This window comes from Amia ocellicauda, chromosome 18, assembly GCF_036373705.1.
Source record: "Amia ocellicauda isolate fAmiCal2 chromosome 18, fAmiCal2.hap1, whole genome shotgun sequence".
NCBI lineage: Eukaryota > Metazoa > Chordata > Actinopteri > Amiiformes > Amiidae > Amia > Amia ocellicauda.
This window is the reverse complement of record NC_089867.1, coordinates 28017003-28032830: the sequence shown is the minus strand read 5'-3', so window position 1 is coordinate 28032830 and position 15828 is coordinate 28017003. Positions and strand designations below refer to the sequence as shown.

Genomic DNA, 15828 nt, shown 5'->3' with positions numbered 1-15828 from the left:
CTGCCAGGTGGTTACGAGATGTCTACAGGTAGTCGTTTGGCAGATGTGTGTAAAATAATTGTAAACTTTGACAGCATGTTATTTCTGTACTGTTAGCAGGTAGAAGTAGGCAGTGAAGTGACAGGATAGCCCGGGGACCTCAGGCAGTCGGAGCAGGAGCTGCCACACCCGACTCTCCTCACTGGGACTGCGTCTGTGCCATAGGTGGGCCCCGCTCGAGCTAAACCAGGAATTTGCTTTTGTCTGAAAATATTAATTAATATTAATATTAATATTCAGCCCCCAAATACTGTCAGCTTCACAGATTCTTCATTATGTCAACATAAAGACCATGATGAACATCCTGGAGGTGAAGGATCTTTCCCTGCGGTCTCTATCGCCCTGTTACTGACTGCCACACAGAAGGGTCTCAGACCCGTGCACACCTTCCTAACAGGATACAAAACTCCAAAGCAAAAGCATCGATCTAAAGCCCTTCAGTTGCCGTTGAGTGCTGAAAGCAGTGTCTGGAGGCAGTGATGAGTATAGACCCTCCTGGGGCAGGAGGGCAACACAGACTGCACTTTCCATCACCTTGCTGATTCGCTTCAGAGCTGTTTCCGCAGGTTTAGGACACGGTAGCAATGCGATAGAAAATCCTCAGCTTTTGTTTTTCCTACTGTATGCGACTATAAATATGAATGCATGTGTAAATCATTTGGGCTGGTTATTGAAGGTTCAGATTAGAATGTGTTTCTGTTTCTGTTTTTAATAGTGTCAGCACGATATTAAGGAGCTTGGTTTACTGTCTCTTCCAAAAGACAATAATAGAGTCTAACGCTATAGGAAGGTCCTTTAATTCCTGTTTCAGAGGCATGTACTGGTGCAAGCAACCTGACCCACTGTGGTCCCTCCAGCTGCAGAATTGCCCAGCCCAGCAAGCTTGGCTTCATCACAGCAGAGTCACATGTTTGCCATTCCCCCTGCTGGAGGAAGTCACTGATTTGTAGCCCTACACCCAATTATTAAATAAGAAACGGCTAATTCCAGTCCTGCTGCACAACCAATAAGTTTGATAAACCTCTTTCAACATTGGACTCAAACTCACCAGAGTACCTGATTAATCAAGACCTTTCCTAATGGACATTTACTATATCCTTCTGGAAGGCATATGTTGTGTATTTTTTACTTTATTATAGTAACTGCACCACACATCCATTGTATCTCTCGATTGATCAGCTGTACCAGTGGCGTAGGCTTGGTTTCAGAATTGGGGGGGATGCACCACTATGCCTATGGAGCTGGGCACACATTATTGGAGGGGACTATTAAACGGTCTAAACATTGGGAGGGATGTGTCACCCCATCCCCCCCTAAACCTACGCCTATGAGCTGCACAATATTAAAAATGCCCTTTACCAGCAAAGGATGAGATTCTCTTGAATACAGTTCTTCTCCCCTCTACTCTGGAGCTCAGCATGAAACCTACAGGCAACCTGTAAATAATTCATTTTTAAACCAATAATCGGTCACATTATTTCATTGAGAGTTGAAGTGAAAGGGGATTTTATTAAATGACCAGGACAGTAAAGTTACTTATCAGTGCCATAGAAGTATTAGTAATTCCCACTGCCTAAATGATTACTTGGAGCTTTGAAAAATAAATATTAATGATCAGTCTTTTATCTTAAAATAGTGAAACATAACATCATACAAAATGTGAGTCGAGAGTCTTCAATAACCAGTTATGAATAAACATTTTATTTTAATCTGAAAATGCCTATTTCGAGGTCTTAAAATTCATATTACAAAATACCATTCATTTGTGATATATTACTCAGCATTCTGTGTCTGAAATGTTTTATATACAGGATTCTTATTTAATTTGATACTATACAGTATATATATATATATATATATATATATATATATATATATATATATATATATATATATATATATATATATATATATATAATGACAGCATGTAAATGAATGAGACTACACCAGCATAGTCAACATTTCCATTGATCTCTCTCACAATATTACAGGATGCAAACAAAATCAATCCAAACATGCACACATTAGATACAACATACACTTAGGGGTAATAAAGAACAGGGTAACAAAATACCTGTTCAATGAGTTCATGTCCTCAAGGATTTGTGTAAAAGGTGCAGAATCCAACACACGAAGAGCCAGAGCGAAAGTCAACATTCAAAACATGTACACGAGAAGCAAAGCACACAGCAGCTCGTCTACGGACTAGAGACTGAGACCCCTGTGATCAAGAGGCCCCTGGTGTAAATCTGCAGTGAACTGTGGAGGCAGATTGAAGTGCGTCGAATAAGGAAGAAGAGCTGTGTAACCCGTCACCAACAGAAGAGCCACGTGGCCGTCATGAGCAGGGCTGCTAGTCTGTGTTTACAAGACAGGCTGTGCCCGGGCCTTTAGAGAGCTAGTTACGCCCCTGTCAGACATATATAGGCCTATATAAAAACACAACAACAGAAACTTCAGCACAGATAAGGTGTATCTAAGTACTCAGCAGGAGAACATGTTTCAAGGTGGGTCTATTGGTCTGTAATGTCAAAAAAATGAAAATAAAGGGAACAATTATTATTAAATCCTCAGCTTTTGTTTTTCCTACTGTATGCGACTATAAATATGAATGCATGTGTAAATCATTTGGGCTGGTTATTGAAGGTTCAGATTAGAATGTGTTTCTGTTTCTGTTTTTAATAGTGTCAGCACGATATTAAGGAGCTTGGTTTACTGTCTCTTCCAAAAGACAATAATAGAGTCTAACGCTGTAGGAAGGTCCTTTAATTCCTGTTTCATAGGCATGTACTGGTGCAAGCAACCTGACCCACTGTGGTCCCTCCTGCTGCAGAATTGCCCACCCAGCAAGCTTGGCTTCATCACAGCAGAGTCACATGTTTGCCATTTCCCCTGCTGGAGGAAGTCGCTGATTTGTAGCCCTACACCCAATTATTAAATAAGAAACGGCTAATTCCAGTCCTGCTGCACAACCAATAAGTTTGATAAACCTCTTTCAACATTGGACTCAAACTCACCAGAGTACCTGATTAATCAAGACCTTTCCTAATGGACATTTACTATATCCTTCTGGAATGCATATGTTGTGTATTTTTTACTTTATTATAGTAACTGCACCACACATCCATTGTATCTCTCGATTGATCAGCTGTACCAGTGGCGTAGGCTTGGTTTCAGAATTGGGGGGGATGCACCACTATGCCTATGGAGCTGGGCACACATTATTGGAGGGGACTATTAAACGGTCTAAACATTGGGAGGGATGTGTCACCCCATCCCCCCCTAAACCTACGCCTATGAGCTGCACAATATTAAAAATGCCCTTTACCAGCAAAGGATGAGATTCTCTTGAATACAGTTCTTCTCCCCTCTACTCTGGAGCTCAGCATGAAACCTACAGGCAACCTGTAAATAATTCATTTTTAAACCAATAATCGGTCACATTATTTCATTGAGAGTTGAAGTGAAAGGGGATTTTATTAAATGACCAGGACAGTAAAGTTACTTATCAGTGCCATAGAAGTATTAGTAATTCCCACTGCCTAAATGATTACTTGGAGCTTTGAAAAATAAATATTAATGATCAGTCTTTTATCTTAAAATAGTGAAACATAACATCATACAAAATGTGAGTCGAGAGTCTTCAATAACCAGTTATGAATAAACATTTTATTTTAATCTGAAAATGCCTATTTCGAGGTCTTAAAATTCATATTACAAAATACCATTCATTTGTGATATATTACTCAGCATTCTGTGTCTGAAATGTTTTATATACAGGATTCTTATTTAATTTGATACTATACAGTATATATATATATATATATATATATATATATATATATATATATATATATATATATATATATATATATATAATGACAGCATGTAAATGAATGAGACTACACCAGCATAGTCAACATTTCCATTGATCTCTCACAATATTACAGGATGCAAACAAAATCAATCCAAACATGCACACATTAGATACAACATACACTTAGGGGTAATAAAGAACAGGGTAACAAAATACCTGTTCAATGAGTTCATGTCCTCAAGGATTTGTGTAAAAGGTGCAGAATCCAACACACGAAGAGCCAGAGCGAAAGTCAACATTCAAAACATGTACACGAGAAGCAAAGCACACAGCAGCTCGTCTATGGACTAGAGACTGAGACCCCTGTGATCAAGAGGCCCCTGGTGTAAATCTGCAGTGAACTGTGGAGGCAGATTGAAGTGCGTCGAATAAGGAAGAAGAGCTGTGTAACCCGTCACCAACAGAAGAGCCACGTGGCCGTCATGAGCAGGGCTGCTAGTCTGTGTTTACAAGACAGGCTGTGCCCGGGCCTTTAGAGAGCTAGTTACGCCCCTGTCAGACATATATAGGCCTATATAAAAACACAACAACAGAAACTTCAGCACAGATAAGGTGTATCTAAGTACTCAGCAGGAGAACATGTTTCAAGGTGGGTCTATTGGTCTGTAATGTCAAAAAAATGAAAATAAAGGGAACAATTATTATTAAACACAAACTTTGTGTTTCTCTCTCAGATATGAACTCCATGTCATTTCATATAAAGTAACCATGTCTGCTGTTAACAGATAACTGGTAAGAGAAACAAAAAACTATTTTATTTAAAAATCCAATTGAATTCTCTAACAAGTGAGTTTGTTTACTTTCACCCATCCCCGACTTGTGTTTAAATCACAGACAGGTGGGCAGGTATTTATTTGTATACAATGCTCTGCTTATTCCAGGACACAGTTGTGTTAAATTTGGGCAATCCCTGAAATCAGAGCCCTGAATTATAGCATATTTTTCAGATATGAGACCAAACCTCAAAGAATGTCATACATGTATTTCATTATAAGGAATTATTTCAAATCCAACCCCTGGCTGTTTTACACACAACAATCGTTCATATAAGAGTAGCTTGTTAGGCAGCATAAGTATTATTATTGATTATAAACACAATTAAGCAACACATCCTATTTCATATTGAAGCTCTAAAGTACTGGGAAGCTAAATCATAGAGAAAGACAAGCTAATTTCCTTGTAAGAAGAGTTGACACCTTGAATGGAGGCCACAGATTTAAAAAAGCAAAGACATGACTAGAGGAAAAGACCTGCAAATCCCTCATCAGTGGTACAATAATAAAATACATCATTTACATATAGTCTTTAATAAGACTGCAGACTTAATAAAAATAATAACTGCAAATGGGTTTCAATACATTTAATATCTCTGCATGACACGGTATCCCAGGAACACTAGAGACTGCATGTGACCATCATCTAAGACACCTTTTACTCGTGATTCCTGAAGGACCCCCTGAATCTTTCATTTAGATCAATAAAATAGGATTCATAGAGAGTCACTGACAAACTGCCAACAGCTGCAATCCAATATCTCATCAATAATAACGATGTCTGGTGATGGTGCATCACCACGAAATATCAGATGACGGCACATTTCACAAGCCGAGACATTGGGATGGGTTTCTCAAACAAAGTGAGAGAATCTGTCAAAATAAGAAACAGAGTGTTTTGTTCCAGGACAGAATATTCTCTGTGAGTCACTGGAAATGTAGCAAGATAGTTAAGCAGGTTTGGGAAAGAAAAAAGTATATGAAACACTTTTGCTTGACAGCAGAAATCTTTGAAAGTCATTCTCACATTCAGAATACATAACATTTCCTCTGACAGCGCATTGAAATCACATTCAATCACAAGGTTCAAAGTGGAGTATCCACGGCATGGGATAATATCCTCTTATACAGCTTCGTACCTGATTATTGACCAGTCAGAAATCACCTGCAGGTCATTCAGTTGAAATAGTTTCCTTATGGATTTGAAGATAAACGACCCCGTGCTAAATAAAGACCCTGATGACTGTGTCAGAAATTGTGGACGATTAATAATCATGGATTTGTGCATTCCTAAATTCCTATAATGATTAGAAACACCCTAAACAAACATTCCTAATTTGATCAATGATGTTGAATGAAAACAAGGAAAATAAAATAACAAATGTCTAAAACAGAGCACACTGTAACAATACAACAAACACAGGCCCTATTTTAAAACCACAAACTAGCAGGCAAATACAATCTATATAATTAAGACTGTATTCACAACTTTGTCAAATTCAGAAATATTCTGCAGCCACTACAGTTTGCATCCATCTCCAGTTCCAAAGCATTCCTAAATACCAGAACAATTGACCATTTATTAACACTTTTGCCAACTGAACACTGAAAAGCAGCCTTAAGTAAGACTATATGGTAGGAGACAGTGTGTTACATTATGGAAATAGCTGGTCCATGTTGGAGCAAAGAGCTACGGAGAGTTTGCAAGCGAAAGCACGACCCACCAAGAACTAGAATAATATCTCTTTCAGAGCTCGGACTGCTAAGTTACACAGGGAAGAGCTTATGTGTGTGTTTAACAATTGACTGTAAAAAAAGTCCACGTGTGATACCCACTGAATTTGGACTCCTTTAAAATGGTCATTTGCAGTCTCTAACACCGTGTTACCAACAAAAGAAAACAAAAAAGCAATAATAATAATAACAATTTGAAAAGTAAACAAGGAAAACGGCTTCCACCACTGCAGGTATCGATCCTGGTATTGGAGAACAAAGTGACAGTGACATTCTTCAAGTAAGCATCATCGTTGGCCAGACCTGGCACCATTGCTACCTGAAAGAATGGCGGAAGTGAACGCTTCTTCGTTTCAGCTTCTCGGGGTTGTGTGACGCCATATGAGAAAACTCCCTAAAGATGTCAAGGTACGTGGCATCGCCTAAAACAGAAAGAACACACCTTGTGAGACAGAAAAATAAAAATAAATGATCATTTTGATTGTTATCTCTATTACTAAACAATGCCATTCCGGAGAGTGTCCCCCCTGACCAAAGAAACCTCGTCCCCCCCCCAGCCAAAGGAAACTGTGTTCCCCCTGACCAAAGGACATTGTGTCCCCTCTGACCAGAGGAGACTGTGTCCCCCCCCGGCCAAAGAAACTGTGTCCCCCCTGACCAAAGGAGACTGTCCCCCTTGACCAAAGGAGACTTTGTGTCTCCCCTGACCAAAGAACATTGTGTCCCCCCTGACCAAAGGACACTGTCCCACATGGCCAAAGGACAATGTCCCCCCTGACCAAAGGACATTGTGTCCCCCCTGGCCAAAGGAGACTGTGACCAAAGGGGTAACCTTGACCAAGCCAGATTAAAACACTGTTGCTGAATCTCCACAATAAGTTACTAAAAGTGACTTTAATTCGTAACTTACTCAAGTAAATTACTTTTCATATTGCTTCCTATGGATGTACATACAATGGCAAAGTCATCATCTTTACTGCAAACGTGAATATGTGTGCAGCTCCACATTGTGGTGAGATGATGGGATAGTCCATACACATGCAGCCACAGATCCCAGAAGAAGGATCAGCGGATGACTCCTTCCATTACAGTTGCAACAATGATATTCAATATTCAATACATCCAACCTTGAATTATTATATGCTGTTCTTAATGTGACTTTAAGAGCCTTTAAAAAGATTCATGTGTGACAATGGTTACACATCTGAAGCAGAAAGAGAGCCCACCAGACATGCATGATCTATTGATAAGAACAGTTCAAAAGAGTGGGAATAAAGCTGCCTCAATTCCACACAGCTTGACAAGGACATCATCAACAAAAATAACTGGGATTTGAATGGCAAGTACACACTTAATAACATAACAAATATTGGTAAAGATCATAAATCTTTAAAGATCCAGAGTTTATACTATGCCATTTTCTGCAATGTTTCAGTGGCACTGGACACACATGCATGTTCCTGTAATGCCCTTTAGTAAGTTGCTGTGGTCTGTAAAGTATCATGTATATTTCATGTTCCAGAGGTTGTATTTTTCGAAAGCCCTTTTTTAGTCACCCTGTGGATACAGGTATCGGCCGGATGAACTCATCGTCTCCAGTGTCAGTGGACTGAACTGGCACTGAGCATCGCTGTAGGCTCATTCAAATGCAGTCATTTTCATGTCAGAGTTTTACAGACACAAATGCACCACAAACACCATTAGCCCCCACAATAAACCACAGCGTGTCCACTCTGCCTAAGTTGTCTTGTGTTTATTTGTAAATGAATAAACATTGAAGTATATTAGTGTGAGGAAGTGGGTAGAGAGACAGTTGTATATGTGTGAATTTTTGGGAAAGATCAGCAGTTTTGATGCACTTTTTGTCTGAAGATCACAGGATCTCTGTTGATCTTCAGTCCATTACGTAACGACTGGGGCAGGAGGTCAAAGTGGCAAAGCATAGGAGAAACTTTTCATCAATGACGTCTGTACCTTTACCCTGTAGGAGTGACCATTGTGGCAATTAGAGTTAGAAATGAAACAGAGCACCAAAAGCAGGAAGGACAGCCCATCTCAAGAGCCCCGCGGAGCTGCACTCACTCTCTCCCGAGCATCCCTGTGCATTGTCCTTCTGCTGACTGTGGCGAGCCCCGTCTCTATGGAGGCAACAAGAGTAAGTTCAGTCCAGCTCTGCAGACGGCCGACTAAACACTGACATCATCAGCTTGGCTGCAGATATTTCCCATTTGGCAGGAAGAACAGTGAATGGCTGTGATATGGTTTGAACAGATTGTGGTGGATATTCTGAAGCATTTATCCTGCCGCAGCTCTCTGCAGTTTCTCCTGAAGGCAAAAGTGCATTTATTGTCGACAAGACTCTGAGGGAAAATCCAGGCGACCCATTTCTTTTTCATTCGTTCTCTGCTCACAAGTTATGTAACTGAAGATTTTCACAGAGAGGAACCTGTGTCCAAATGAGATTTGCTCTAGAGGAATTACACTGAGTTTACTTTTATAAATCAATCACTGAACTTTCAATAATCGTTAAGGTCCAATTAAGCAATTTCAGCTAACATTAATAGGAACATAAGTAAGTCCCAAACTACATCAGTCTTAAGAACAGGCAAGAGTCCCGACATTGGACCCCTTCTTCCAAGTGGAAATCTGCTAAATAGAAGACTAATTGTGTGATTTCAAAACCTGCCAGCACACAAGAATACAAAGAGCTTGGCCATGTTTCTTGGCTTGAACAGGCCCTGATATCAGATAAAACCAGGCTAAAATAAATATTCCTCTGAATTGAATTGGATCTGAAAATGAAACCATACTTTGGCCAAAAAAAAGACAAAACATGCACAGATGTAGATGGTATTTGTTAAAAAACAAATTCAGGACCTTCAGACTTTCAGACCTCAGTCGTTTAAATGTGAGTCATGAATCATGTCAGGAAAATGAAACCGACACATGAAAACTATTTCAGGATATCAGTCTTTTTCTGTCTCACCTTCTTAGAAAAGCCAAATTGGATTCTCCTTCTCTGTCTATTGACCCCATTGACACATTGAGGTGGCGCTTTAAAACCTGCTGATTTCAATTCTCTCATTTTTGTGAAGCTGTAATTGGACTGATGTGCGAAATCTATAGATGAAGGGTTTTATTTATGTATTTATTAAGAGAAAAACATAATTTTGGGCATGCCTCTCGAACCTAGTACAGCCCTAAAACAATCATAATAATTAGGGTTTCCTTTGCTTTACTACTGCTGATCTGAAAAACGGTTTTGCCCTGCAGTTTAAAACCAATTACTTTCATATGTACATGAACTTGTACCTTAGAAGTGTGAGATACTGCACCTTCAGAACAAAATAAGACGTGGGAAATTCAAACTCAAGGTTTAAGCACGTCAACATCAGACGATTAAGGCAGGAATCAAACTGAAACCCGGATTCATACGCAGCAAGAAAGCTGCTGAATGAATACAATATGAAGACTCGAACAGCTGAGCTCTTGCCAACCGGGCGAAGAGCCTGACCTCCTGGCTGAGGTAAATGGTGTTAGACTGACCGACAGAGCAGAGTTATTTCACCCACCAACTGTTACACACAGGGATTAGATCAGTCACTCGGAAATAAAGCACAAGCCAAAGCGTGTTAGGAGTTCATCCATGTTTTGTTTCTTTTATTATTTTTCAGTGTTTCAAAAGACAATAGGAAAGAGAAAGAGAGAACAAAAATACACAGCAGAAGTGAAAATGATACAAGGGTTTTCTGAGATACAGAACACTGAGTTTTCCAACAATACTCAAAGATATGGTACAGATTGTATAGCGAATCAAAGGAAAGGTTTACATAAGTATGCTGGAAGCAGGCAAAGAGTTAAAAGCTTTAGCGTATTTACAGCACAGTTGTTAAAGAAGCGTCTTCTACACCCACATTAAAACACACATCCAGACACAACACAACACTTCTGCCAGTGAAGTACAACCTTGTGGGTTTGGTCAAACTCTTTTTTAATTGTGTAATGGATTTATTTTGAAAATGTACGTTTGATTAGTTTTTAATTGGCCCCTGCAACTTTGGAATAGTGTCCCCCCGCTGCCCTTGTCCTAAGGTGCAGTAAGAAACTCGCATGACAGCAGTCCGGTTGTTTCTCTCCCGGGTTCATTTGAACGGCTGTAAATCAAAGTGTTGAACTTTCATCTGCTGCTAGCAAGGGAGAGGAGGAACAGTCGGAAATAAGACAAAACAAAAACCAGCTGAGCAAATGTACAGCTCCGTCTCCCTGGAAGAACACATTATTTAGTTGACGTCAGCTAAGGAATAATTATAGCAATTACAGCACTAAGTGGTCACCTAAGACAGTTTCCAAGAGAAAAGACTGTCTTCGACACACCCACACAAATGAGAGCATCTTCTGTAAATGTTAACACAGCTTTTTGTTTGTCAAATTCATTTGCCAATTTAATCGGCCGATCTCCCCCCAGTGAAACGTAGTCTTTGTCAGAAAGTAACTTGTGAAACATGGTTTCCACCCAGAGCTTTATTCCCCCGGCTGTAATTATACCGGGACAGTGACCATCTAACGAGCTTGAGGGGCTATAGAAATGTCTCTTCCAATGGCAGTTTCAGCCAAGGGAAAATAAATTGTGCCTTTTTTACATCAATGTTAAAATGTACGCCACACTGATAATGACACAATATGATAAAACGATGTGAATCACTTCATCTCAGATCATTACCAAGACAGGTCAGAAGCAGTAGCTGTAAAAAGCAACACATAAGAGCATGGAATAAATGTAAATAATAATACATGTACAAAGACAAGCACTTTTATATCTGTTCTGTACTTATATAAGCAGGTATTGTGATAGTGAAAAGATAAGTAGAGGATGTTGGAATGTATGCAGATATAATGAGATAACTACAATAATTCCCACATTTAACAGATTTCTATCTATTTAATAGATACTGATTGATGTAAAGATTTAAGAAGAGCTGTTTTCAGACCTGGCTGAGCTGCCGGACGTGGTGGCTTTGAGCTCGGAAAATAATCTGAATGGAAAAAAATAAAAAGCCGTTATCCCAATGGACAGACAGCTTGAGCTCCCCGTCACAAACAATAAATATGGGAGGGAAATCACAAACTGACATCAGATATATTTATAGTTCGAGGCTTTATTTAGTGGGAGACAAAATCAGCAGCTTCTAAAATGGCTGATTCTAATCATCTGACCTTGAAATACAGACACAGATGCTGTCCCTGTACTCTAATCAGTGCAGGACAATGTTTTTCATTTCCAAATTCATATGTGGGCAGAACTGAAGAGGAGCATTTACAATCTGTGTATCTGCTGAGACAAAACAGTCCGTCTCTGACTGTATGTTTTGTGCCTGTTTGTGTTCTGGGTTTCATTTTGTCTCGTGTTGTCTGTGATTGTGTAATCTCCCTCTAAAGGGACACGTCCCACGATTCACTTTCAATTGCGGTTGAACTCATGTTTTGCAATTACAGATTCTTTCTGACCAAAGACCCCTGATGGCCCCTCAGCCTGTCAAGTGTAATGCTATGTACAGCTTTGAAACTCAACATTTGGCATCACATTATCAAATTAAAAAATGATTGTACAATATACCAAATATTCACAAAGAGAGAAAAAAAGTGTTGACATTAGTGCTTTGAAATTTTTGGGTCAACCCATGCTGCAATTAAAACTGAAACTGTTTAATAATAATAATAATAATAATAATAATAAAAATAATACTTCACATGACTGTAAATCAGTTTAATCAACAGACACAAAAATATGTAAACCACATGATCAGTATTAAGTTCTTGTTTTCAAAAATCCATTGCAGTTTTATTGTAACAATGTTGTTATAAAACCCCAGTAGCCAACTGCTTTTAAATACTTTTGTCCTGTAGTATTGATTTCGTACGAACTGCAGAAATTGAACAACCGGTTTGTAAATACAGCCTAAAAATGTCCAAAAAGAGTTGTCTTGTGAGCAAGCCCTCCATTAAAAAAGAAAAAAAGGACAGAAAATCTCTCCAGTTTAAAAAAATACCATCTGTGGTGTTTAAAAAGATTTAATTTTCTCAGGAAATACAGTTTGCCTGTATTAAAATAAGTCATTGCACTAGTCCTCTGGGCATATCGATATAAATAAAAATAAAACAAAAATAAAATTAAAACACTCAACATACAACACTATACAAAGAGACCCCACATAGTAAGAGTACCAAAACAATAAAAAAAATACCGTAGGTTGAAAAAGTGCACAAAGTTGCTTTATACATAAAATCTAAATAATATCCTAGTATTTTGATTTAAATAAATAGCCTTGTCAAGACTTAATTTCAGCATATATACACACCTGTAGAAAGGGTGCCTCGAAACCTCTCTAACCCCGACCCCTCCCCTCGAAACTTCTCGAACACAGGCCCCTCCCTCTTTACAATGGCCCCTCCCCCTTTCCCAGTTTTTTGTCTAATTCCCCCTCCTTTTCATTTTTCCAAACTATTTTCACAAGCATTTTTTTTGTTTGCTTTGCAAAATACACACACAAAAGTATCTCATGCCACTACTACACAGACAGAAGAAATGCAGATTTTCAAATACAAATATTATATATGAAACTTTTTTCCGAGCAAGAGAAATTGACTCATTTCAAGTAGATCTGTATCCCAGTTGGAGCAGATTCCATTTGCAAGTGTCTGAACTGAAATTCACATCTGAAAGAAATACTGATTGACCACTGAAGCAGCGAATTACAGCACATACCGACTCTGAGCCATCGCTGAATTAAATGACACACGAACAGAATTCCTTGCAGAAAATCATTAACAACAGAAACACACAATTTCCATACTAGTATTTCAACAGAGCAGAGTCAACCGTATATATATATATATATATATATATATGAATGATTTAACTTTGAGCTTCAGAAAGTGACCTAAGAAACGCGGCATCATCTTCATACTAGTAACGAATTACGTGTTTTCAGTTGAAATATGTTTTCAGTAAATACTGTTCGGTGCACCTCTGTGCAGTTTGCTGTGACACAACAGGCGAGTCCACAGTGACTCAACTCAGCAGCACAGCGAGGACGTCCGTCACTTCAAAACAATTCTAGTTGGTGACACAACAGTAACCGATTAAGAATAATAAAACACAGCAACTGCACAGTCTAGGCTTTGAGGCGACACACATACCGTGGTTTTGTCAAGAGTACTTGGAAAGCAGCTGAAGAGAGATCAGGCGAAGATGAGGAATAAAAAAGCTCTATATTTCATTCAGGTTCAGGCTTTAAAATTGTTGTTCCCTTTATTTATTTCTATGAGTTCTCTAGCCTTCGCCATGCCCTCACTGTGGGCCCTCTATACCCAGCGCTGCAGGTCAATAAGAAACGTTCCATCACAGCCGGACATGCACAGCGGCAGCACTGTGCACGATTCCCAATGAACGTCTGACATCCTCCTCCTCCCTTTGGCCAAGCTTTCCTAGTACAAATCATACTTTATTTCAGCCCGACCTCAATTGATAGAAGAAACGGACAGCGATGCCTTAGCGCTGGATGACAGGATATGATCTGGAATTGAAATTGTCACGGACAATAGTGACACGAATCCTAAACAAGTGTCCCCTGTCCTCCGCTGCCTGCCCTGTCCTCAAGGCTGGACACATCTGAAGACACGGCCTGGCTAAAACAGATAAAACACGGTGACCTGAAAATGGTGTAATCTTAGTCTTTCAGCACCAACTGAGGAGATGCTGAAGCTGAGGGACACCGGCCTTCGCGCTGCTACACAAATGCAGAAGGGGCGTTTTGTGGTCATAGAAATGACGCAAATTCTACATTTACGAGAGAGGTTGTGGCAACATTTTCAAATTAGTTTTGATTTTGTAGAAGCAAAATTAGGGAAGGGCATTATTTAACCAATCAGAGTTTGCTTGTCATGTGACTGCCTGCTGCAAGGAAATATGGCAGACAAATGTAAGCAGAATCCGGAGTGGGATGCTGCCATCCATTTCACTCAGGGTGGACATGTGTGTGTACCTATAAGGAGTAGAGATCCAACAAGGTGATTTGTTGTGGAATTAGTTTGACAGTAACTCAATTTAATCATGTATTTTGGGATATATTAATTATTAAACTGGATTCATTATATTTTTTACGTATGAACTGTGCCACTGTGTCAAGACTTGATTTGTGTCGGCCCGTTCGTTTTTAACAACAACGGCACAAGAAACAGTGCATTTCTATTGCATTTCATATCTATGGAAAGTAGACAACAGTTTATGCGCACTACACAGAATATTTTGTCTCGATTTTGTCTCTGTTTGTGTTAAAAGTTGTATATTGTGTTGAGCAACAATAGCTCATTCATTGCCTTGGTTATTGATGGTACTGTAGAAAACATGGAATTGAAACATTTAAACCTCTACCTATATACAGTTAGTTATAATATGAATTATCATAATAATTAAAGCTTAATAATAAATGAAAAATGTGGATGATACATAATAAATATTTAATTATTAATAATTAAATCAGCCACCCATAAACATGCTATCTACAGCTTAAGAGAGACTACATGTCACCCTGCCGCCCACAGCAGAGTCTGGGACTCAATAACAACGCAGTTAAACCCCGGCAGTGACTCTTCACCGCGTGTCTCCGATCTCCCAGCAGCGCCTCCAAGCACAGGGTCTCGCAGTCCGAGCCAATCGGACCGCCCTGTCAGCGCAGTCTTTTTACGCTCCTGATGATTCGGCCAGATGCCCCTGTCGTCTCAAAGCCTCACAGTTGCTGCCACTATCACTCCACAAACAGATTCCAGTTTTAAAAACACAGTATCCCACTGTACAGAGTGTGAGGGGTCGAATACGACAAAGAAAACGCCTGTAAAAAAAAAAAGAAAAAAGCAACCCCCCCATAAAATCTAGTTTAAAAAGCGCTATCGTCATCAGCAGACTCCTCTCTAGCGCTGGTGCCTGTTGGACAAGGTCGCTGCTCGAGGGCTCCTGCCAGGACACACGCTTTCTCCTCCCCCCGCCAGCGACTGAACCGGGTCAGTGCGTCTAGCACTCTTCTATGTTAAGGCAGATAAACTCCTGAATACACTTCCTATACTGCTGCTCAGTGGGGCTGCTGGTGGGATATTGACCTGGCTGCCCGAAGGGACCCTCCGACTCGCGCATCTCCTCGTTCATCCGAGCCAGTCGCAGCCTGGGGGGGAGAGGAGAGAGGAACAAAGGTAACGGTCATTCCAGAGCTGGGTTCATCTTCTACAAAAATATACTGAGAGACAAGATGCAGAGTTTCCTTAGGTTTCAACAGATCATCGCTACAATGGATCTCAATTATATTACTCTAATAACGGTTATAAATCCTATACCAGCCAATCACAGAGCAGCAT

The 15828-nt window shown here is 39.7% G+C and overlaps 1 protein-coding gene across 4 annotated transcripts in view; it reads right to left on the bottom strand.

The window, feature by feature from the left end:
- Positions 1 to 3899: 3899 nt before the first annotated feature.
- The window catches only part of LOC136714030 (arf-GAP with coiled-coil, ANK repeat and PH domain-containing protein 3), a 33789-nt gene continuing 21860 nt past the window's right edge, over positions 3900 to 15828 (bottom strand). For 2 of the 4 annotated variants that reach the window (XM_066691317.1, XM_066691318.1), the window contains exons 15-17: positions 15577 to 15638; positions 8506 to 8561; positions 3900 to 6845 (exon numbers count right to left, since the gene is read on the bottom strand). In XM_066691317.1, coding sequence (XP_066547414.1) covers positions 6777 to 6845; positions 8506 to 8561; positions 15577 to 15638 — 187 coding nt within the window. In that variant the 3' untranslated portion in view covers positions 3900 to 6776. Of the gene's footprint in view, positions 6846 to 8505; positions 8562 to 10055; positions 15639 to 15828 lie in introns of those variants that run through there. The other 2 variants (XM_066691319.1, XM_066691320.1) reach the window with 2 other exon arrangements.